At 41.7% G+C, this 25,275-nt stretch overlaps 1 protein-coding gene across 6 annotated transcripts in view; it reads left to right on the forward strand.

Annotated features, from left to right (window-relative positions):
• Window positions 1–25,275, forward strand: part of sdk2b (sidekick cell adhesion molecule 2b) — a 325,205-nt gene that overhangs the window by 270,599 nt on the left and 29,331 nt on the right. For all 6 annotated transcript variants that reach the window (XM_085285110.1, XM_085285113.1, XM_085285112.1 and 3 more), the window contains 17 exons: window positions 3,797–3,930; window positions 6,485–6,596; window positions 6,966–7,156; window positions 8,662–8,745; window positions 8,849–9,043; window positions 10,758–10,874; window positions 11,154–11,321; window positions 11,711–11,813; window positions 14,292–14,468; window positions 15,467–15,603; window positions 17,072–17,219; window positions 18,571–18,711; window positions 19,600–19,781; window positions 20,290–20,405; window positions 21,491–21,686; window positions 22,067–22,165; window positions 23,435–23,626. In XM_085285110.1, coding sequence (XP_085141236.1) covers window positions 3,797–3,930; window positions 6,485–6,596; window positions 6,966–7,156; window positions 8,662–8,745; window positions 8,849–9,043; window positions 10,758–10,874; window positions 11,154–11,321; window positions 11,711–11,813; window positions 14,292–14,468; window positions 15,467–15,603; window positions 17,072–17,219; window positions 18,571–18,711; window positions 19,600–19,781; window positions 20,290–20,405; window positions 21,491–21,686; window positions 22,067–22,165; window positions 23,435–23,626 — 2,492 coding nt within the window. The remainder of the gene's footprint in view (window positions 1–3,796; window positions 3,931–6,484; window positions 6,597–6,965; window positions 7,157–8,661; window positions 8,746–8,848; window positions 9,044–10,757; window positions 10,875–11,153; window positions 11,322–11,710; window positions 11,814–14,291; window positions 14,469–15,466; window positions 15,604–17,071; window positions 17,220–18,570; window positions 18,712–19,599; window positions 19,782–20,289; window positions 20,406–21,490; window positions 21,687–22,066; window positions 22,166–23,434; window positions 23,627–25,275) is intronic.

Below are 25,275 nucleotides of genomic sequence, written 5' to 3' on the forward strand. Positions count from 1 at the left end.
AGACAATCGAGTTACTCCGCTAATGAAGGCTTGTCTTAAATGGCTTTGAGTTCATTTAGATGTCACTATTTGAGCATTATTGGGGACATCCTTATATTGGTTTGAACACTCAATGAACCACAAGTGAAAGGGAAGCAGAAAGCGAACAGTAAGGCACAAACCTTCAGTCCATACACCCAGTGAGAAAACAAGTGCCTGTTTTCATGACCAACACTCCCTCACCTCCTCTCATTTCTCTCACTTCTTCATCCCTCCATCCCCAGGAGCTGTGGCTTTTTCATCACAACTCTGTTGAGCGGTAAGGCTTGTAGCCTGTTGCTTGCTTTCACTCTAGCTTTCTTTTTCCTTCATCTGTCTACTGCCTGTGGTTTGACTTATACCTTAGCCAGCGATGTGAGCCATTTGATCCTGCTGACCCCCCTCTCTCTCTCTCCTGGGGGGTGGCCATCAGCCAACTGGGGCCATTTGTCTGCATGTAATGGAGGTCTGAGGCTGTGGAGCGAGGTTAGGCCCCTCACGGCCCAGTGGAGAAGGACAGCCACGACAGATGCCAAAACACTAGAGAGTGTGTGTGTTTGTATGTGATAGAGCAGGACCAGCACTGTCAGACTGTGTCAGTGCTGGATTAACAAAATAAGATATGTATACAAGCTGACAAAGTCGGTGGTTGAACTCTCTGGAGATGCACTGTGAAGCCACTATTCCAGCGCTGGGACCACATGTTTTTAACTAAAGGGAGCAACCGTGATCATTGTATATTTAATTTTGCTGTAATATAATTTATTTTTAATAATGGAAATTAGAGACGGGAAGCAGCTAGTGGCAAATAAAACATTTATAGTTATATCTATTTCAATCAAACATAAATCCTCATCATCATTATTGATGAAAGTGCTACAGAATCATTATAAGGCTGGCATTCATTGAAAAAGCGCCCTTGATTCTTTACATAAAAAATTGATCCACAAGAAAGTAATTGCATATGGGAGTAATACTGCTTATTGCTGCAAGCAAAATTAGGGTTGCGTAAAAGCTGCACAGTTGGCCAAGATGTTTCTGGGCAGCTGTCCTGCCTACCAGGCTCTCTTGTAGACCATGGCTTTTTCTGAAGAATAATAATGGAAAAGGAAATTGGGTTGGAATAAAAAAGAGAAAGCGTTCTAAGATGTGGGAATAAACATTAAAACTAGACAGAGACAGAGGCATGTTCACACATATCTGATTTATCCAAATTTCTCAGCCTTGTGGCTTGATAAATCCCTGCACCGTGCCGGATACGTGCTAAGCCATCGTTATAAGCAAGCCTCCGACAGCTGCTCACAACACCGCTGAGAGATGGGGATTTGAATAAGAGTGACCAAAATCAGACAGACAACGATAAAAGAGAAAAAAATAATGAACATGTTAAAGCGGAACTTCAAGAAGCTTGTAAAACATTAACTGCTCTTTTAAGCGAAATTCTTATCTTTCCCTTCTTGCTCCCTTGATATACATGCAAAGCCATTCAGGATAATTGGCTTACTTTTAATTTCTTCCAGCGTCATGTGGTCTTTGATCCCTGAGGCCCAGCACACACTGGGAGTGGTTAGATGTGCTGAACAAGCTGTGTAACCAAGTTTTGTGTGACCCCCACTGCACCAGCCCTGATTACAGGCTGGGGGGAGTGAATGCTCAGCATGGGAGCACATTAAAATCAACTAGCAGGGGGAAAATGCCTCCTGCTCCTAGAAACTGATGAAATCTGGTTTTGCTCTGGATAATATTAGTTTGAACTCAGTTTGGCAGGTGCTTTGACATGCTCCTGAATGATCTTTGAGGGAAACTAAAGAACTTCAAAGATCACCTGATACGTTGCATTATCACAGAGAGAATGGGCTGCGTCGTCGAGGTCATTGGAAAGCTGTGGTTAGCAGTGCTAGCTTGTATATTTTGGTCTTTCATAAGTGGCAGGTAAAGAAGTTAAGCCCTGGATTGTGTCCCCGTTTTGGAAAGGTCCTGGGAAGCCACCCGGGATTCATTCGGTGCTTTGGACACTTCCGTTCTACCCGCATCCCTGAAGAGATCCATAATTCATGGCTGTGTGTCCAGGATGTCACCGCTCCAGCGAGCTAGCATTAAATATTTACCTCAGATCATAAGCCACAGCCATTGAGGCCTGCTTGTCCCTTTAGGAAGAGTGTTTTCAGTCTCAGCATGCATGAAGAATCCCAGATGAGCCCAGCGACTGGAGCTGCTTTAAGATGTTTGAAAATCAATCAGCTCCAAGATGCATCTCATAAGTCATCACGCTCTAAATGCTAACAGCACAGGTACCTCTATGCCACATGCACAGCATATTGCTCTCTCTGCTGTGTCAGATGGTTTTCCTGCCTCTGTGAAGCTTTTTCTTTTCTTTTTTTATGGGCGTGCACAGTTCTATATATTTTCTGTATTTGCTTGTGAGCACCATACTGTTGGCATCTTTTTTTGCTTGCTTTCTCATCAGCTCTCTTGCTCCCCTGATCATGCACAGCAGGTATTCCGATCCCCTACTGATGAGATGAAGGTGGGGATGGAGGAAAAAGTGGAAGGAGAAGTGGAGTGGGTTTGATTGGAGGAGGAGAAAAAGAGGAAATCATCAGCTGTGAAACAGAAATGTGTCTGAAACTTACACGACAGGGGTCGTAGTTTTGTTTTTTGTTTTTACACTTGTTTTTTATAACAAACAGCAAAAATTACACTATTTCTAGAATACATGATCAATGACTTGGGGAATAGTTTTTGTTTTTGTTTTTTATTGATAACTGAGATTACAGTTAGAGGACAGTTTTAGCACTGCTAATAGCCTGAAAAGTTTGAAGAGGACTCCAAAAGGACTATTTTCCGAAAGTGTTACTTGTTTGTTCTTTGGGCTTTTTTGTAACAAATATACCGATTTTTATGTGTATTGTGTTTTCAGCTCAAACTTTAGAATTTATAGCTTATTTGTAGTTTAGAAGTTTATCTATAAACAGCACAAGAACTACTTCTGGTGGGATGGAAAGAGAAAAAGAGAGATGAGGAATAGAAAAGTAAGTAGATGGATACATGAAATCAGAGTAAATGCGATATCTGGAGGAAGGCACCTAGTTGGAAATCTGTGTCAAGACTAAAGACGGGCACACATCACAGGAGGGTGGGGGTGGGCTCTCTCACTGGTGGCTATAGTGACGAAGAAAGGGAGGACTTGATAAAGCCAACATGACACCAAGTATTAGCGCCTATAGGCCTCCTGCTGAAAAATGGATCAGTGTTTATTTATTCAGGCATTACTAAAACAGGCAATAAGAAAGATGCTGTTGATCCCCGCCAAAAGCAGTTTGCTGCCAAAATGCTGGCCACATGAAGCAGAGTGGTATAAATAGCTAATTAAAAGCTTTGGGTTATTAAAAGCAAGGCTATCATATTTGTGAAGCGACTGCACAGAAGTTAAGACAGGAGAGAATGTCAATATTTCCGCTTTGCTCAGTCAGCGCTTACACATTGTTTACACATTGTAAATCGATATACCTAATGCTGCTTGAACAGTGTAATTAAAATGTTAAAATGTTTAATGCCTTCCTCAGCCACGAGATAAGGTGTGGACACAAAAGCAAATGTCAGACATGTTTAGTTTTAATTAGGCAGAGGGAGACGGCCTGAAAGTTTCTCTGTTTTTCTTTTTATAGAAGCTTTCTATGAACGGCTCACTTTTTTCTTATGTATATATCAAAGTTTTATTCCTCCTCCTCATTGAATGAGCAGAGTGATTTTATATCTCTTTTCTTTTCCTGTTCAGTGCCATTACTTTGGACAACACACTGGTTATCTTGTCTACCGTGGCACCCGATGCCGGACGCTACTATGTGCAAGCTGTAAACGACAAGAATGGAGAGAACAAGACCAGCCAGCCCATCACCTTGTCAGTAGAAAGTGAGTAACCCCATATACGTACGCTAATCAAGGCTTAATTGGAAACGCATTTAGGCGTACTTTTACTTTTATTATCATGTCCAAGCCTTTTAAGTTTTTGAAGGAAATATTAAACATTCACTTGACATCATGAGCCTTTACATACCAGGCTCACAGTCTGATATATTGGCTTGAAAAATGTGTGATTACTAACTGTTTTTAGTAAGCCCCGGTGCAAAAACAGTATCTAAAATGGCAAAAGGAGAAAAATGTCAAATTCGGTGTCCATCAGAACCAACTTTCAACTGTCTTGATGAGAGCTAGATGTATGAGTTATGACCCAGAGATCAAACAGTAGTCTTCAGGAGAAAAGCCCAAAGGCACCTCTTCAGGTCAGGAGTGTGACCTGGTGCGCCTTCCTGACCTGATGCGCTCATTCAACATTCATCCTCCAGGCAGAACATTGTGTGCACACTGAAAGCACGTTGAAAAGAGAGAAGTTCTTTGGTCACGCCATTAGTCTGTGTTGACCAGCTGACCCTCTTGACAGTTTAGGTTCCCCTTTTAGTTCTTCCTCTTGACTAAAATGAAATTCAAGTTGAAGGCCTGCTTTAGAGACGATCCAGCGCATAAGTAAATTGCCGGCTTTAAGCAAGCGTTTTAACCCTCTCAAGACAGGCGTTGCAGATTTGCAACAGTTAAAAGCTAACAACCTGATTACCCCACATACATATTTTATGAGGTTTTTTTTACTCAGAAGTACCACTGCAGGTATTCTTTTGTGCATTAGCAACAAAAGCTTAATTTGAGCCTGAGAGGGTTAAAATACAGCAGTACTGGGAGTGTTCCAGAGATGCATAAAGAGACGACCTCAAAGGAATATAGACAGAATTTGTCAGGTACATTTTTTAATTGTACCTGATTATGTTTCCCATCACTGTGGGAGATTTAAGCTTAACTACCTGAGTCTGTACCAATACTCGCACGTTGCAACATACATAAACACACACACCCACACACGAATACATGCACAAAGTAAGAGGAAGCTGTACGGACAGAGGCACAGGTAGATTGTTCTTCTGCCAAGTTAGTTAATATTCACAAGCATCCTTAGCTTGCATGACAAAAAAACCAAAAAAACACAGAATACACAAATCAAACCAATTCGGTCGGCTTCAGCTCAGCAGAGTGAGATATAAGAGGAAACCTAACAGACAGCATCTTATGACATGGTAGACTGGAGTTCATTATGGAAGTGAATGAGGAGGGTGAGGGTAAGATATTATAGTTGACAACACAAGGGAGCAAAAATAGCCTGTGGCACATGTTGAGAACAATGGCAGAGTTGATTATACAAGTGCTAGAACACACACACACACACACGCACGGGTTCAGGCTATACAGAGCACGTAGCAGGAGGTCTCGACTCAGCAGGTGTAATGGGAATACACGATTTATACGAATGCTCCTCACATATGCACACACATGTGCGCATGCATACACGCATACAAGCAATCAGATGCAGTCTGTTATGAAAGCCGGTATTTGGAGTTTGTGCATGTGTTTGACAGAGCGCTTGAATTTTGCATGTATGCATCACTTATTTGCTGCGGCAGCTGTTGCTGCAGTGATGCCTCTGACACTGTGAGCTTACCTGGGTCCGGCAGTAGTTGCCTAAGATTTGGCAAGGCCAAAGGACAAGGAAAGGTGGAGAGCAGGAGTCATGCTCAATTTACAATTTATATACTCGGGATGAAGTTTTAAAAATTCATTATAATTTCAGCAAGGCTCCTCCTGTGTTTTTGTTCTTCTCTTTAAAAAAAAAAAAAGAAGATTTCTTTTCTCTGCAAGATAGTAGTTTGATATGGACATCATATCTTGTGATGTGTGTGTTTGTGTCTGTGCATGCATCTTAACACCCAAGACTGGTTAGATTGAGTCATGACAGTCCCTGTAGCTACATCTGACATGTGCGCCCACAAGCACACTTCCAGGGCATGATGGGATTGACGGATCAGTGTGAGTTTATCGCAGACGTGACACATCTCAAGCAGCACACACACACACACACACACTGGGGTTTCCTTGCCATGAGCTGTGCCATAATGAACACACACACACACACTCAGACAAACTCACACAGAAATAAACAAGGATGAGCATGAAGTGTTGAAAATGTGGGCTCAGGCACATGCGGACACACGCGCACAACAGCCTCTTCGCTTCTTAAGCCTCATGTTAGTCAAACAGTATTTTTCTATCGCTGCTTCTGGTTCTCCGGCATATATCTTGTTATACACAGTGAGTGCACTGTCTCATCGTATCTGACCAATCTCTCTGTCAGAACTCAGATACAGTGCGTGCACTGGTCAGTTTCAATATTTCATGTCGATGAGCACCCACTGGGTGGAAATGAAATTTATAGGTCACTACAATCCAAAGAACCCAATGAAATCTCATCAGATTGTGCCTCTGTTAATTATATCCTATTCCCATCTATCAGGTTCATTGATCTTTGCTTAACATCTCCATGTTTTGTTGACATGTTTGTGTGGCGACCTGACTTTGTGTCTAGATGTTGGAGGTCCAGCAGATCCCATTGCCCCCACCATTATCATCCCTCCCAGGAACACCAGTGTGGTCACAGGCACATCAGAGGTCACGATGGAGTGTGTGGCCAATGCCAGGTAAAAATTCCTGGAAGTGCAGGGTTTCAAATGATTCAGTACAGTCCAAAATAGAGGATTTTATGGGGCTATTTTTCACAGTTGAAAAGAAAAATAGTCCCAGTGAAATGACCGTTGGTGATATATTGCTGCATGTCAGTGGCAAAACTCAGAGAACTGGGCAAATAGAACCAAAAACATCTACGGTGCTAGATTCTAATGGTAAAGAGTCAGAAGCTAAATGTACTTCAGCTGTATAATTATAATTTGCTTATGTCTGCTTATGTGACGTGTCACACTGTGAGGCTTTATGGGCTAGCACAAAACGAGCATTCTCACAGGGACATGGATGTTACAAACACATCTCACATCCTTCTTTCCTCTCACTAGACCTCTTATCAAGCTGAGTATCACATGGCGTAAGAACGGCGTGTTGGTGAACAGCGGTTTGAGTGACTTCAACCGCAGACTGACCATCCTGAGTCCTGTGGTGAGCGACGCCGGCTACTACGAGTGCGAGGCCATTCTGCGCAGCAGCAGCGTGCCTTCAGTCAGTGCTGGAGCTTATCTGCATGTCCTTGGTAAGAGCTAAAGGCTAAAATATGTTCCTGGCAGGGTCTTGTGTCTATTATTTTTGGGTATTAATATCACTTAGTACTTTTAGCTGTAATTTTTCCCAATACTTGCACACTTCCAGGTGACAATATCTATTTATGAAACTCATTACCTCATAGTTTCACACCAGTTCACACATTTTTTTTCTTAGAGGACAAAAGCAATAAAAAAAAACCATTCCTAGAATTTCATGTGAATGTCTGACTATTATAATGGTTCACAAAGTTTATATGACTGAGTGCCACTTAGGAACCCAGCAAATGATGGAAGGCCATATATAAAAATGCATATCAACCACTTTTAGGCTTCTTTTTTTTTAAACAGATGCATTTGTCAGGTTTAGTTTGCAATGATCTGCTTAAAATTGAATAGAAACCCCGGTCTCGTCGAGCGCTACTTTGTCATAGCATAACACGAAGTGCGGAGAAACTAAACCCACAGTCGTGAATTCTTTCCTTTTCACACCCGCTGGCCACATAAAATATTTCCATGGGGCACCACTGGCCCGCAGGTAGCACTTTGAGAGCTCATGATCGATTACCTTGTAGGTTTACTCAGACACTGCATCACAAATACTATTTGAGTTTTTAGTGTTCAGTGCTGCCTGAGGACAGAAACACATTCGAGTGAAAGCACAGATATTAAGGAATTGCTCTCTCCTTGCTGCTTCAAAGTCAAGATAAGTTTGTCATTCTTCTCTCTCGTGCTTTGTTTGTTATTTGATATCAGTGTCTTTGCTTTTGCATTTTATACAACTTCAGTATTTGGAGCACATTACCATAATGTTTGTATTTCTATTCTTTGCCTGTTGGCCTTAAGGTTTAACATAGTTTTTAGGTGTTTATAACCTTTTTTTATTATGGTCAAGTTAAAGAACAGACTAATATTTTCAGTTTTGGTAGGTAGTTGTATGTACCTTCATATCAGCGTCTACGTGTAGCGACCCACATGCGTCACATATGTAGAAGTAAACTTTAACAGACAAGAGTGACTGTGCGAGCTTGATGCAAATATTCAGTCTCACTACATAAATGTGGTAAAAGCATGACTGTGAAGTTGTGAGGCAGTAAGGGGGAAGTGTTATTGATTTAAAAGGGAGAAAACTAATGGTTGGCCTCAAGAAATGGTTTAATAGCATTGCTTGAGTCACATTTATTCCATCTGACTGAAACACTTTGATGTTTTCAGGGTTATGATGTGATTCAAAGCACAACGTGGAAGGGGGGGGGGCTTTTTCCACGATACTGCTAACTGAGCCTTTTCTCTACCCCCCCCCCCCTATAAGTTTGAAGGATAGCCTAACCATTACAGAATACCAATTACTCACTTCTATAATCAAACTAGTCTCACCGTGTTCTGCTGTGTTATCAGATATTTGGCCCAAAATTCAATACGTTTAAAAGCAGAAATAACTTCTGCTTTAATCTCGCGTTGTTGTTTTTGTGTTTCACTAATGTGTCTGCTGTTTCAGAGCCACCACAGTTTATAAAGGAACCGGAGAAACACATCACAGCTGAGATGGAGAAGGTGGTTGACATTCCCTGTCAGGCACGGGGTGAGAGCTCGCTGGTATTACAATAAGAGAATGTAAAGTAAACCCTATCAGAGGAGAAATGTTTGAACTGAACCCCAAACTCTCACTCGCCCACCCTCTGCAGGAGTGCCCCAGCCAGACATTGTGTGGTACAAGGATGCTTTGCCTATCGACCCAGTGAGAACACCCAGGTACAGGGTGTTGGTGGGCGGCAGCCTCCAGGTCAACGGCCTACTGCCTGATGACACCGGCATGTTCCAGTGCTTTGCTCGAAATTTAGCCGGAGAAGTTCAGACCAACACATACCTGGCTGTTACAAGTAAGTGCTCCAGCAGCTTTTCAAGGAATTACTTCACCCAGATAATTGCTACTATTAAACATGTTGTAAAGTGCTGAATTTGAGCTAAACATTCACTTTTTCTTTTACTGAAATGTGTTAAATATTCATGCAGCTCTGCTAAGCTTCAGCTTTAGAAATGTCAAAGCGTAGTATTTTAAAAATGGAATCATTTCAGAATACTGAAAGCAGGTTGACTCTTGCATAGAATGGTTATAAATGGATGTATGGATTTACTCTCTGCAATTCAAGTAAAAAAGCTAAATTTGTTCTTATAAAGACAAGTTAAGTCTTTATTTTCATTTAAAAAAGAAAATAACATCATGGTACCAAACAAAGCAGTGACCTGTGTATGACTGGGCTAGTAATGGCCAATCTCCCAGGACAAATGCGAAAAGTGAAGTAGGGTTTTGCTGTAAATGAGCGTGTGAGCTCAAGGGCCCTACGCTGAGTGAATAAAAGTCCAAATAAAAATAAAAAAGTGACAGTCTGTTAAACAAACTGCTGCACTCTTGGTTCTCTGCCTTTGGAAAACAAACTAATTCTCATCATACAAGAACCTGACTTACTGTAAACACTGCAAGAAACACTCAACTTGGGACATGAAATATAGATGAAAACCACAAACAAAACTTTGGTTACAGGAAAAAAAAACACAGAGATGCATCTTTTTTTTCTGTAGTAGTGGCATTTTTGTCTCGTACTAAGAAATCCGATACCTAGGCAGTGAAGAAAAACACTTTAGATGTGCACTACGTCTGACAGCAGAGTTGTGATTGCGGCGTCGCTGTCAGTTGACAATATTGCAGAAGGGAAGCTTCCCTATATAAACTAACAATTAGGCCAACAACGATTAAGTTTACATTACTGTGGAAAGGCGAAACATTAATCACGTTTGCTGCTAAACTGTAATCACCTAAATGATGGGAATTTAGAAGTCTTTTTTTTCCCCTGCGCTTCTGCCACTGTTGGTATTTGAAAATAACTGCTAATTTTGCTCTCACTGTGCATCTGTTTGGCAAGTTTCTGACATCTAATTTTCTTCACTTTGTCTCAGTTCCTGCTGCCTTCGCTCCACGCCGTGCCGCGTTATCAGAATTCATAATATTCCGTCTCGCTAAATCACCCCTTCCATCCCTGTTTTTCTCTCCTCTTCTTCTCTCCCCCCTCCTTCTATGATCTCATCTTATCGTCTTCCTTTTTGTCAACACAATCATGTTTGTACTTCTCCTTCAGCCCTACTCCCTGTGTCCTGAGATTAGCAGCGCACCTATGACAACTCCCTACTCCTCCTTTCCTCCGGGAGTGATACAGTTTTCTGTCATCCTATAAAAGCTTTGATTTATTGCATATCATAAATACGGATTTTAGTTATCTACAAATTGCCTTCTTTTTCTGTCTATACTTCTTCTCCATTCATTTTCTTTTCCTTCCTTTCATATCCGCTATCTCTGCGGGTGCAAAAAATAGACCGGCAGCAGACAGTTATGGCACCGAGGTGAAGCCTGTGTCAATCCGTTTGGAATTAGGGGGACAAAGCATCGACTAAACACTGCAGCTGGCTGCTGCTTACAAGAAATACGTTTGAAGTGGGGCTTTGCCTCAGACAGTTATTCTCTCACCTCTATAACCCTCTTACCCTCTCTCGTTACTGTACTGACCTTCCTTTATTCAGTGTGTGTTTGTCTACCCTCAGGCATTGCCCCGAATATCACAGCTGGACCCTCTGATAGCACTGTGATCGACGGGATGTCAGTCATTCTGCACTGTGAGACCTCTGGAGCTCCAAGACCAGCTATCACCTGGCAAAAAGGTCTCTTTTACACGCATACTCACACCACGAGAGATTGTGATGTCTGTTATCTGTAAAACATTGGGACCACAGTTTGCTGTGGCTTAACAAATAAAGCCTGATTTGATTCCTTTACTGGGATTTACCTTTTGCCATGTTTTTGTGTTTGCATTCCAATAGCAGATCAGGGAAGCAGCATCCTTGTTTTTGACAATCTGCTTTTCTCATTTTTTTCCCTTCTGTTCTGTGTGACCCTTTTCTCTCTGCCTACCACTTCTGCTGTCCGTTCCCATATGCCAGGTGAGCGCGTGTTAGCCAGCGGTTCAGTCCAGCTGCCCCGGTTCACCCTGCTCGAATCAGGCAGCTTGCTCATCTCGCCTTCACACATCTCTGATGCCGGGACCTACACTTGCATGGCAAGCAACTCCAGGGGCATTGACGAGGCATCTGCTGACCTTGTTGTTTGGGGTAAGTGGGCTTTTAAAAACACATATACCTGATGTAATGTGTTGAAAAAGTCCTAACTTTGTGATAAAAACAGAAAATGAAAGAGTAGTGCAGTTTTACTGAGAGACGTGTTTATCAGGAAACAAGGTTGTGCTGTATAATAACAAAGGAATGCTCAATTTCTAAAAACAAAAACATTCTTCTGTGCAAGCCTGGATTCATCATTTTGGTGTTTTCTTCAAGAAGCCATCAAAAGACAAAAGACAAACCAGGAGCAAGTCATTTCGACTGAAATGAGTTTCCTGAAATTCATTTTTTTTGACATTTTGTAGACCGTTTTCCCCTCTCTCACTTCCTTCATCTTTTTCTCCGTCTATCTCTTTCTTTTCTTCTTTATTTTGTGTCCACAGCTCGCACTCGGATTACCACCCCCCCACAGGACCAGAGCGTTATCAAAGGAACTAAAGCCATTATGAACTGTGGAGTCACACACGACCCAAGTGTGACAGTCAGGTAAGGGTCCATTTAGAAACACAGATTAATTAAGGCACAATGCATATTTATATACAACAGTTTCTACAGGCTGTTAGTAAAACTGATGTCACCTGAAAGCAGTAGATGCTGTTACTCAAAAAAGGAGGCCAACATAAAATAGGCAGGTTAAAAGGGAGTCATTCCCTTTTTTTCTTTTTCTTTTGTTTTTAATGAAAAAGGGCAAAATACAGCAAATCCAAAAGCGAAAAGTCAAACACTGAAAGCAAGCAAGCACTGGGAAGGAGCTAATGCATGCAAACAAGCAGGAGAAAAAGTGAAGAGAAGCAAAGTAAGTCGTGCGGTTTGTCTTCCTGATTAACCCGTCCCACGAAAGGTGAATAAGTTTTACCCAAGCTAAGCTGTCATGTCTTATATCTGTGAGAGATACGGATTCATTCCTTGATTCATTTTTTTTTCCTCCTGGCAGAAAACTATTTCAAAGCCAGTTCAGTGTACTGTAGGCATTTGTATAGGGACCTTACTCTAAGACGTTACCTTGTAGGCAAGGTTTGAATTATTTCTATTTTCTCTTTATTTGCTCCTGAAACAATTATACACGCTGTCAGGTTTGCAGCTGAGAGAAAATACCTGAAATTGTCTCAACTGGCACAAGAATACATCTAAGCAGCCCACTAATTTAATTAAAGTAAAATTTACCTGTGCCTTAATGATGCGGCGTTGATTGGTAACCCTATTAATTTACACACTCACAGTTTGCAGCCAGCGTTTCCTTCAGACTTTAGCTGCCACAATTGTGTTTCTTTTAGCCATTGTTATATTTCTTTAATCTTCATTCCTTTTATGGTGGCTATAATAGTTTTCCTTGTGATCTCTAGACCTATATGTGTGTACAAATGTTCATCTGGGGCATGTCAGTGTGTGTCACAGATGCATTCTTCATTGTTTGGGGCAAAATTTTAAAAAACTTACTTATTTAGTAGGATATAACATTTTGGAAGAAACTTTTTTTTAAAATTAAAAACAACAACAACAAATCTGAAACTTTGCCAGCCCTATCATCTAAATGTGCCAATGCCCACGGTGTCCACAGATCAAAAAACCGAGTTTCAAATGTAGGAGTCACATCCTCAAAAGCTGCAGAATCTTTTATAGTTCACGCCAGGAGAAAGATTCGACCAACACATACTGATCAGAAGACCCCAGAGACCTTTACTAATGAATGTGGGTGCCTGACCGTGCAGAGGAATCTTAACTTGACTTCTCAATTTGATGGCGATTTAGCATAAAAAAAAAATCAAGGCTAGTTAAAAGGACCTGTTTAGAAGCTTTGCACCACTATCTGGATCACTTCTAAGGGACTCAGCCGTGTCTTCCTGGTGAAGAGAAGATTAAAATAGATTAACTCATCCTGAAACTCATCCTAACCTATTTTTATGTATTTCTTACATGTTTAATACCTAATAAATCTCTGCAGCTGAGCTTTTTGTTTTTAGATTGGCTAATAAAGACGCTTCATCCTCAGCTTGGTTGTGTATGTCATTTAATACCCTTATTATCTTATTTTCACCACTACAATTCTGCTATAGGAAAGGGTTAAGGGTCGCACAAAAATAAATAAATACATGCACTGAATTGCTGTTACTACAGAGAGGAAACCTGTGACCTAGACATACACCTACGCCTGTTAACCATGTTTGTCAGCCACCAGCATATACATATTTCTTTACATAAAGAGTCCCTCGCACAATATTTTACAGCTGCTGCCCAAACCAGCGCAACAAACAACCCTTCCACAGAAAATGTAGTGAACTCAGAGCATGTAGCTGACATCAGTAGTGATCAATAGTCCCTTTCTACTCGGAGGAGAAAGCTGCATTTGAAGCCACGTTTGCGCCGCGCAGTTTTGATGAGTGTGAATCGGTCGTTTGATATGCACCCGTCAGCCGCGATGATATGCGGGGCACCTGTGATGGTGAGTTTGAAGAGACAGGGGAGAGGAAGATGAAAAACCACACTAATGACATGTTTTTCTTAGATTGTGGTCGAATAAAAGAAAACCAAAACCTCAGTTTACTCTTTGCTTTACTGTCAAAAAGAGTTAACCTGCAATCTGAAGGTGACATACATATATATGTACCTGATAAGTTCCACTCTACAGCGGGTGGCAATTAAATTATCCAGCGTTAGCTTCTGGAAGTATGCTAGAAACGACTTTTGACAGATAATTTCATGGATTTAATTGAGCAATAAAGTGTAAAGAATGTGCTTAACATGCAGTATGAGTGTGTGCGATTGGCGTGCAGGTGGTGAGTAATGCTATATTGTGACTAATTGTAATAATGGAAAAAACACAGAGGCTGGTGAATATCGCAGTTTCCTTTTTTTAAAAATGTGTTTAAATTGATTGACTGATGCAGTGGAAGGAATGGATGCAGCAGATGATGATGACGTTGATGACATTTAACAAGCCAGCTGACTGAAGTCTTTGTATTCCAGGCATGTCTGGGAAAAAGAGGGCTCAGTGATAAATGTTCAGTCCATCCCCCGCATGCGGTTAGATGCAGATGGTACGCTTCACATCTCCCAAACCTGGTCAGGTGACATAGGCACCTACACATGCAGAGTGACCTCTGTTGGAGGCAACGACTCCCGCAGCGCGCACCTCCGTGTCAGGTAACAAGCCCTCCTCCCATCATTCACCATCACCATCGTGCGACTTTCTATTTACCGGCCTTCCTTTTTCCTCTCACCCTTTTGATTCTCCAATATTCTCCAGTGTAAAAACACAGGAAGCAACATGTTCTTTGTAGAGACACAACACACACACGCACAGACATTTACATGCATACGCATGTGCGAGCGCCAGACACATGAGTGCTTACCACCACTGCTATTCTGTCTGTTCCTATTGACACCGCTGACTCATTTTCACTTAAGTCCTCCCCTGTCCTCATTCTCACCTGACACACTTCCAGCCCCAGGGGACCTCCGCCTCCATTCTCCATCTCCGATACTACACATGCATGCACGAGCGCTTCTGTTTTTATTCTCAAATCCCTCGCTTCCACATAACTTTGCCTGCTACGGTTATACTTTGGCACACAGAGAGCCACAGCAGCGAGAGTGAATTGAATATGAATGTGACATCAAACTTTCTGTTTGCCAGACTGACTGACTGATTGTTTCTGTCTTTGTTTATCGTGCTATCGGCCGTCTCGTTGGCTGCCTGCCTTTTGACTGAGTTACCGTCTATATCAATTCATTGCTATAAGGTTTATCTATCAATCTGTCTGTGCTTATCTGAATTTATGGCTGAATGAATTAATGATCCTCTGCTTTGGCCTCATTTATTCATGTCTCCCTGTGCATTTTCTTTCTATCTGTCTCCTTATGCCTTTCAATCCCTTTCCTCCCTCCAGTGATATCCATCTCGTTTTGTTTGCCTGTGTGTCCATCTTGACAAGGAACCATCTTTGCTGTCTCGTCTCGCCACATTTCATCACCTGTCTAGCTGATCTCTCTCTTACAAAAGATTTTTGCCTTACTTTAGATCTGTACAAGCGATCTTCAGAGAAAAACGAAACGTTCGCTAACTCCCTTGGCTCCGCGGTTTGTTTGCTGTAATAGAGAGATTCTTTTATTTATCGCTCTTGTCCTGCTGTTCCCTGCAGACAGTTGCCCCATGCCCCAGAGAACCCTACGGCCGTGCTGAGCAAATCTGAAAAAAGAGCCATCGACCTGGCTTGGGCCAAGCCTTTTGATGGCAACAGTCCCCTCATACGCTATATCCTGGAGGTTTCTGAGAACAGTAAGTCATAAAATGTCCTGTCTGTTCCAGTCATGCATCCTTCTCCTGCATCCTTCTCTACCTTCTATTTGATGAGTTAGGTTTGGGGAACTCAGCTCATGGGATTAACAGTGCAGCAGTGAGTTAAAAAGAGGCTGGTTTAGACTCCTGTGTTCACAGTGTTTTTCCCAAGGAGCTTAAATGTAAACAAATACAGCAAAAAATTACAAGAAGATTAAATAGAATTTGAGATCAGGATCAATATCACTAATTAGAAATGTCCATCATTGCCTTTAGGCTCAGCATGGATTTGTAACTATAGCGCAGTCGCTCTGTCCAATTTGCATTGCTGAATTAAATGCACTGAAACGAGGGGCTTGTCACTGTCGGGTTATAACACTCATAAAAGTTTCATTATGACATGATTACCATTGAAAAGTAACCCGATGCAGAACAAATGCCGGTATAAGCAATTTGTTCGACTGGCATAACATCAGCGTAACACCTCTTTGGAACACTTTCATATAGCCTACAGGCCTTCTTTTGCATATAGCGAGTAGACACCGGTAGCATCTCCTCTGTCATATTACTAGCGCCAAGCTTCTTAATTTTCCTCTGACTTGCTGCTTTAGCCGAACTAAAAACTAGCCGCTGTCGTTTCAGAGCTGTTGCACCAGCATCATTTCCCTCCTCCGTGGGCCACCGGCGTTGTGGAGCGTCTGTGCTAATCTTGCAGGTGTCCGTTATTAAATTTGAAGTAGAACTCTGTGCAGCTGACACTTATTATCACCCAGGCACGCAATTAGAGTTTCACTGTTGTGTCTTTCGTCTTCAAAATAAAGTAAATACTTCCACAGCTTCTCTCTTTTCTGCCATCTTGTAAGCTGAGCTACACGAGCAGACTGGTATTTGTCAGTGTCACGGAGTAAGAGGGAAACGGAAACAATGCTTTTGGGACTTTTGCTTTGTATTGTTTTGTAGAATCAAAGAGAACAGGAAGGTGAGGTAAACAGTATTAACATTAATGGTTTGCCAATTTGGAAGAAGTCCCTGAATAACTGAGGATCCAGGTTTTCCTGCCATCAAAAAACATGCTAGGCTGATTCTGCTGTTGTTGTCCCCTTGATAAATGCACTGGCTTAAATCTGGAGTTGGTCTCAGGGTGCTGTATGTCAGCTGCTCTCTGCTCCTAATACTTAAATGCAGAGACCAAGTTTCCCTGTGGGTACCAATACTGTTATTGCTCTTCTATTTTGGGTTTGTTTGTTTTTTCAACCATTGCTTGGTTTGTTTCATTAAATTGAATTTTAAAACCTTCTAAGACAAAATGACTGGAAGGCATTAAATTGAAAATCCCTTTTGATATTGGTGAAATTCCTTGGAATGTAGCACTCCTTCCTGAATGGAACAATAGCAATAACTCGGGTGTGTATTTGTGTGGATGCGCATGTAGGAAAAAAGGTGTAAAAGTTGATTTTCTGTCTTGTAGATGCTCCCTGGGCCATCCTGCTGGCCAATATTGAACCAGAGTCCACAGCAGTGACGGTCAACGGCTTGATCCCAGCTCGCTCCTATCAGTTCCGCCTCTGTGCTGTTAATGATGTGGGAAAGGGACAGTTTAGCAAGGAGACAGACCGGTGAGCTAAAGACACTTTTTATATCTCACATCAACATTTTAAAAGCTTTTTTGTCCCTTTCAGCACACCATTTAATTGGCAGTAGCAGTGAGAAACCTAAGCAATGTCAAAAAACAAGAGTCAAAACAGGACTTTGTTGGTTGTTAGTAAACAGTACATTGTGTATATGAGATCTGTTTCCTAGACAACCGGATTGACTGATCCCTTCAGTCAAGAGTCGAGAGAAGAGGGATATACATGTAAGCCTCCCGAGGAGAATACACATACAAACGTGCGCAATTGCATGTAAACACGCATTTTCAAACACACAAACACCTACTGACTCTGAAAGCCACAGGGAGGATTTAGGTTTGAGGCGAGACCGCTGTTGGCTTCTCTGTGGCCTCACACAACTTCAAGCACTGATTGTTCTCCCTATCCCTTCTTGCCTCCATTCTTTTCCTCCACCAGTCTGTCACGCTGCCTCCTGCTGGGAGCTCCCAAGCCATAGGAGAGCCATAGGGAGCTTCATTTGTGTGTCACAGGGGGTGCAGCACAGAACTCTCCACGAGACCATTTGGGACAGTTAGTGCCAGTGATCTCGCTCCCATCTCTCATACACATTTTCTCCCCAGACACACGGGGTGTTTTATCACAGTAGAAATATAGCTTTTAGGTAGCCTAGGTACCCTTTCAGTTCCTCAGAGGTGATTTCAAGGTGGTGAGTATTGCACGTATTTCGGAGAGCAAAAGCAAACAAGAAACGGTGACAGTTTTTTCACAAACAAAAGGATATGGAAGGACACAGTTATGAGACAGAAGATATTGTACGGGGAAATGCTTCAGCTGGAATTTCTTCATTTTTTAAACTTCTGCATCGAGTAGCTGGAGCATTAAAACTAAAATCCTGCCTGCCTAATAACTCATTGGTCTCCCTTGAAACAAGCTCTGACCTATTAAGGTATAGACATGAGATCTCTGGGGTTGCTTTAGACCTTTGTGAGTGGGACCTCTGTGGACTGAACCTGTTGCAGTGCATCCCACCGGATTCCTATTCCTTTAGCTATTCCTGAAAGGGTTTTTGTGGGGCAAGATTTTATGCTGAGAAAAGGACTGTATGTGTGCGCTGGGTCTATAGAAATGTTTACGTGGCTGGTACATGACTGCCAGGACCCAAAGCCCCCCATCTCACATGCTTAGAGACCAGCAACGACCCTTTGCCAATTCAAAATCCTTGCAAACTTTACTGAGGCTTAAGATAGCAGAAAGCAGACAGCAGAAATAGATGTTTGGTGTTACACACGAGTTATCACATGTTAGTGGTTTTAATATAATGTCTTATCAGTGCAATATTTGTGTGTGTGTTCTGCAGGGTCTCTCTCCCAGAGGAGTCCCCCAGTGCTCCTCCTCAAAATGTCATTGCTAGTGGTCGGACCAACCAATCTATCATGATCCAGTGGCAGCCTCCACCGGAAAGCCACCAGAACGGCATCCTCAGAGGCTACATCGTTCGGTAAAATCTCCACAGACACCTCCCTGTCTCTTACATTTATGTGAATGGTTAGAATTTACACAGTGTTGATGGTCCATGTTTTAAAATGAGGGACTCCAAGTACTTTCTCAAGTCAGTGTAATAGAAATTTGATCATATTTTATATTTAAAGGAAGCTACAAAGTGGTGTGCACATCTATTGTGCTTCCTTTGTCAGTGTTCTTACGTGATGATGGATTTCGTTTTTGATTTGTGACCTTCATATTTTGCATTTGCACTTTCTTTCTGAACAGACAGAAGTCTAAATGCTTTTCTACAGCGTTTTGTAAAGTGTAAAATATTCTTCTAACTTTATTACCAGTCCATATATTATTGATCCATCTATTTTAATTTATGTCTTTGGTTTTGGAGTGGAAAACTACTAGGAGCAGCTCACTTGGAGTATGTTTTACATCCCTTACCGCTGTATTTAAAGATATACATGCATATCTTGTCTGTGAGGAAAAAAAACAAAACAAAATTTAATGGCTGATTTGACTTAAAAAAAACTTCAGCAAGTCTGTTAGGTAAAGTCAGCAATATGCCAAACTGACTGTAAATCCTGTAGGCATGTAATTAGTTTGGTTTTCTGTCAGGCTTTTTATTCATTACATCCAAATAAAACAGCAGGTGTTTTCCAGACAACAGTCAGTGCTGTCAGTTTTTAATTGCTTGTTGGCTAGTGCTTTGTCTCCCCCTAGCAGGGATTCTAATGCACTGCTGGGCTCAGGTAAAATAGTAATGTCTTTGTCAGTGAAACAACTAAACTGTCAGAGATAAGGTACAAAATCTGCAAACACATGGACTCTCATCCAGAACAGGTGTCCAATCTTCTGAATAGTCCAACAAGTTTATACATGTCTATCACAGGTATCGTCTCACTGGGCTGCCTGTGGACTACCAAATCAAGAACATTTCCAGCCCAGATATGACCACACTGCTGCTGGAAGACCTCATCATCTGGACCAATTATGAGATTGAGGTGGCTGCCTACAATGGGGCAGGTTTGGGCACTTTCAGCCATAAGGTTACTGAGTGGACCCTGCAAGGAGGTAAGCACTCAATAGCTCTTTCCTTCTTATTTAATGTCCCATTATTCAGTGAGCATGCATGTATATTATTTTTTACTAAATTCAGTCAAGCTTATCTTTAAGATGTGTCAATCAAGCATTCAGTATCTTACAAATACAGTGTAAATCTTTCATTTTATTTTATTTCTGCATATATATTACTGAAATCAGCTCTAAAAGCTAGTGCTAACTGTTATCTTCTTTGTAAGAAACACAATGATGTGACTCTAAAACCCATAAATAGGTCACACCACTGCAAACAAACCCACAAAGAGTTCTGGTGTAAGGTTTAAGTACCAGAGAGAGAGTAATGGTGGTATCTGCTCTGACCTACGCAGCAGCAATCAATACTGACATCTAAACAGATGCAGGCAGACTTCCAACAGCGAATTGAAAGGCATTGTCACACCCTTGCTTTTTGCCTTCTGTTCTTCTTTTATTTTTTCTTCCGCTCTGTCTCACTTTTTCTTCCTCTCCTCATCCATCCCAGTGCCCACCATAGCTCCAGGCAACGTGCAGGCCGAGTCGGTCAACTCAACAACTATCCGTTTTACGTGGACAGCCCCTAACCCCCAGTTCATCAACGGCATTAACCAGGGCTACAAGGTCAGTAGACGCCGCAGTGTCAACACCACCAGTCATCACATCCACTTGGCAGACCTGTCACAGTTGAGCATGTAGTATTACATGTAGCACAGGGGATTGAAAAGCCAGGGGGGTTAACGACATTTGGTGCCAGTGTGAACAATGGATTCTGTTCACCGATTTGTCAGTCTGAGGTCATTCTCTTTATCCTCACGACCATTTCTCATATGTAACTTTGTAAGGCTGCGTGCCCATAATGATAAATGTCTTCATTATTTTGTCAGACGCTCTCAAATGTAGGCTATCTCTGCCCCTCTTGTGTGCACCTTGAATAAATGTAGCCCACAGGGATTCTCAAAACTGCATCCATGGTGCAGTTGTACTTTTCTGCTGACTCCACTGAGACTTAATTATGTTTTTGGGTTTTTCTTCTCTCTCTTTTTGTCTGTCTGTTGAATGACAGTCCACAAGTCTTAGTCAGCTTGGTGGAAGGGTCATACTGTAAAGACCCAATCTGAATTTTAAATACCAGGATTTTCTCCCGGGAAAGAGACTTAAGAAGCAATGAGAAAAGGGGAGGTAGATAGTGTGGGCGGTGATAGAAAGTGTGTCAAAAGCAGAACAGAGAGCTGGAAAATGAAGGCGGACAATCAAGCATTTATCCCGCTGACATCCTCTAGCCATTCTTTACTTCCCTGGAAGCTCGCTCACTCTGAAAACTGGAAACAACCCAATAGACAACCATTGGGACTCATTACCAAGCAGCTAATTGGTCAATCCAGACCCCATTTGTAGATGCTATATGGTGTGCAATGATGGGATGCTATCATGTCTCTCTTGAGCCTACATTGGCGGAGTTATTCAGTCACTCTCCCCCAGTCAAAACCTCTTTAGGGCATTTTTCTAAATATATTTGGGAGAGCTATGATGCCAAATCTCTCCTCGGAGTGGCTTAGGACCACCACAGAGAGACACTACTGTTAGTTTTGTGAGAATTATTACAGAAGAAAAAGGATTAGTCGCTTTATTTTCAACCGTGTGGGTAATTTCCTTTCTTTTTTTCTATTTTTTTCTTTTGTTTTTACATTGTTTTCCCCCCACTTTAGTTGCTGGCCTGGGAACCTGGAAAGGATGACGAAGTTGCCATGGTAACAGTACGACCGAACTTCCAGGACAGCGTCCATGTGGGATATGTGACAGGTCTGAAGAAGTTCACCGAGTATTACACCTCTGTGCTGTGCTTCACCACACCCGGAGACGGCCCCCGCAGCCCGCCTAAAGCATTGAGGACGCACGAGGACAGTAAGTGACTTTTCTTCCACACTTTTGCCTCTCCCACGGTGGCATGGGGACACATGCATCTCACAGTAACACATCCTTTGGGCAAGATCTATTATTCATGTAGTAAGGAGTTGTAGAAAAGTGCTAATGAATGAGTATATTCGGCATCATCATAATTGGGATATAGTTCTTTACAGAATATTTGCGAAGTGGTAAAAATTCCCAGTGTACCCCGGCTCATATTCACGGGTTTTTCTTTCTTCGTTTTTTTCAAATTTTAAAATCCAAACTCTTAAGATGTCAGCAATGAGTGGCTATTTCCAGATCCTAGTCAATCACCTGTACAGCTGTGGCTCAAAGCCTCTTAGGCGTGCTCATTATTCTTATTTGTTCCTATTCAGCCCCCGGTGCAGTGGGTCATCTGAGTTTCACCGAGATCTTGGACACTTCACTCAAAGTCAGCTGGAGTGAGCCCAGCGAGAAGAATGGAGTTCTCACAGGTACATTCACATAACTCCCAAATTATACTTGTAGCCAGAGGCAGAAAAGGTGAGAAATAGCACCTTTTTTTTTTCCAAGGTGGTATTTGTCAGAGTTGGGTTGACAGACACCAGTCGCATGAGGCAGTGCTCAGGTTGAACTGAGACCGGAGGATTTGGTTTTATATTGCAGCTGCTTGAACTCATTTACTGAAGCCAGCCCAGGAGAGGTTCTTTATCGTTAGTTGTTGTTTTTCTTTGTTTTTTGTGGGGGTTCATGCACATAGTGCTTCCCAAGCCACAGACAGAATATACCAGCAATAAGACAACACTTGAGAAAAAAAAAAAAAGAAAGAAAGAGAAGAATATTTGAAAAATGACATTTTTCAGCCAACATTGTCTCCTCTCCCAAGCTCTCCATATGAAATATCTCTCAATAAGGCTCCCTTCGAGAGGCATTGCTCAAGTCTTTTGCAATCGTAGAAGAAATATACAGAAATGTGACCATTTTAGTATGAAACAGTATAGTAATAAAAGGGCAAAAAGTCCTTAAATTATCAGACATAATAAAGACCAATAAAACATCACATTGACTGATGAGATAGATCATTAAAGTGAATCTTTCAGTGGTAAGAGTGCAGAAATGGTTATTTGGCTTTTCTTAAAATTACATTCCCTACTACTCAGTGATTTTTCTATAATACTGGCCAATATATTGTTTCTATTATTTTTCATGCAACCACGCCATCGACTTATCAGTCGCTTAATGTGCAGTAAATCTTTCATTCCATCGACTCACATGCAGAATGTTTTTTCTTGAGTATTACGTTAAAGAATCTAGCTAACAAATTGTTAAATGTTTGCACAGCTTGATATTTAGCAGCATGTTGTAAAGTATTTTCCAACATTTCAATGTGTTGCACGCTCCCAGGAGACAAACACTGACATGCCATGTGAAATTATTGATTTGGCAAGAAATGCTGCTTAATGCTTTGTGCAATCACATGAAAAGAGCTGCTGGCCAAGGAGCAAATTGCATTAACTTTGAGCGGGTGAGCATGTGTGTCTGTATGTGTGTATGGGAGTGGGCGGAGGATGCGTGAGTGCAGGGAGGTATAATCACAGGCTTATTTAATTTGCTATATTCAATTTTTGATGAAGTTAATTTAATATTTCTGTTAGCTTGCCCTGTAGCACGCAAGCCTGGAGTTGCTATTGTAGTAAAACTGCTGTCAGATTTTCCCTTGGAGGATTTTCTGTCCGTGTCCACTCATCACTGCCTCTCCTTAGGTTACCGCATTTCTTGGGAGGAGTACAACCGAACAAACACCAGAGTCACCCACTACCTGCCCAATGTCACCTTAGAGTACAGGGTCACCGGGCTCACTGCTCTCACCACCTACACTATTGAAGTGGGAGGAATGACCTCCAAGGGCCAGGGCGTGCTGTCCTCCTCCACCATTTCCTCTGGTGTTCCACCAGGTTAGTAACCAAGCATTCACTACAGATACATGAGAGCCTGTGTGCCCAAAATTTTTTATTCCAGATGATATGAAAGAGTAATTAAAAAAAAAAAAAAGCAGCTTTTAGACATGAACTGCAGCACTGAACTTTTCCAAACATCACCAGGCAGAGGTGCACATGACAACACAAATTACTGCAGTATATTGAATGTTAAATAGTCTTTAACCTCCTAGCTCATACTACAAGCCTGTGTGGTGTCATCTTGCATCAATTCTTGTGAGTATGAGAAAAGCACTGAAAGTTCAGTGACTTCACAGCTTGTGAGTGGTCAGCTCCTCCGGCAGAACGCTTTCCCCCAAAAAACAAAAGACAATTTTCCAGATTTTTCTGACACTGTCTAAAGTTCATGTGTGAGAATGGATACACACTAGATTCTACATTTCTCACATTGCAGTTGCATCTTTAATTGTGCCCGCCCACTTAAGTCCCTCTCCAAAATGTCAGTTTGTATTGGCAGCTCCTGTTTCGATGTTCATTCAGTCTCATTGTAGACATCGTCAGCATTCATTTTTTCCGTACTTGGAGAGCGCCCTCTGGAACAGAAGACGTTACACAATTGTGTTGAGGCTAAGTATCACTCATCCTTGGTTGAGTGCTCTTTGAAGAAATAGTCCCTGTAAAATCTGTTAATGGTTCATGTCTATTTTGAGGAGAGGTGGTGGCATGTTGTGAAAGTGAATGAAAATTGATTGACATTACAAGTGCCATAGCATTTTTTTTTTTACATACTCGGACAATATCTACCTTTATCCGCATGCCTTCATTCTCAGGCAGTGTGCAGTTCCAATTAACAATCATAAAACCTTTCCAAGCTCAATTAATTCTCAAGTCAAAATTGTGTCTTTATTCAAATTAATGAGCAACTGGGGACCTTTACTGAACCTTCCCTTCCCGTAGATTTACTGTCACGCATTGAACTCGGTGCGCACACTCAATGTTGTCTGGCGCCAGACACAATGAAATCTGACCCCGGTCACCTCATCTAGGACAGAAGCAAAAAAAAAACAAAAACCTGCACATGCACGTATCTCCCCGACATTCGTGAAATAATAGCTCCCTCGATAGCATTAAGGACGATTACAGTGTTTAATGATTTCATATTTGCAAAACGGTGCAACAGAAACACAATGCCCACGTCAATTACTGGAGCTACATTTAGAGGCTGTACATCTGTGAAACCTGTGAAATGACAGGCTGTTTTATTGAGAACAGGCCTCAGTGTAGCACTTACGTTCAGAATAGCAATTACTCCCATTGTATAGGTATAAAGAAAACGCCGATGTGCCTGCAACTGTACTGTAATGACCCAGCTAAAAGCAGCCTTAGTAATCAGTCATGCAAATAATTTAGAGGTGGTCATTTTACAGCGACACATAATCTGCGTTTCATTATGATTGAATATATTCACATTTAAGCAATCTTGGAAAAAACAGTTTAGTATCCCCATGTGGCAATGATGATATCTTTTTTTTCAAAAAATACTGGGTCATACCGATGGGCTATGGTTTGGATTATGGTTTGGATTAATGTCTTCAACTAGAATTTATGTTAACTATATTGCGCTTTGGGAAGAGGGGATTGCCTAGTAGGTTTAATATTTTAAAAAG

Source organism: Mchenga conophoros, linkage group LG8 (genome assembly GCF_057382185.1).
Source record: "Mchenga conophoros isolate Kocher_MC1m ecotype Shallow Benthic linkage group LG8, M_conophoros_male_GT1.1, whole genome shotgun sequence".
In the NCBI taxonomy this organism is placed as follows: Eukaryota; Metazoa; Chordata; class Actinopteri; order Cichliformes; family Cichlidae; genus Mchenga; species Mchenga conophoros.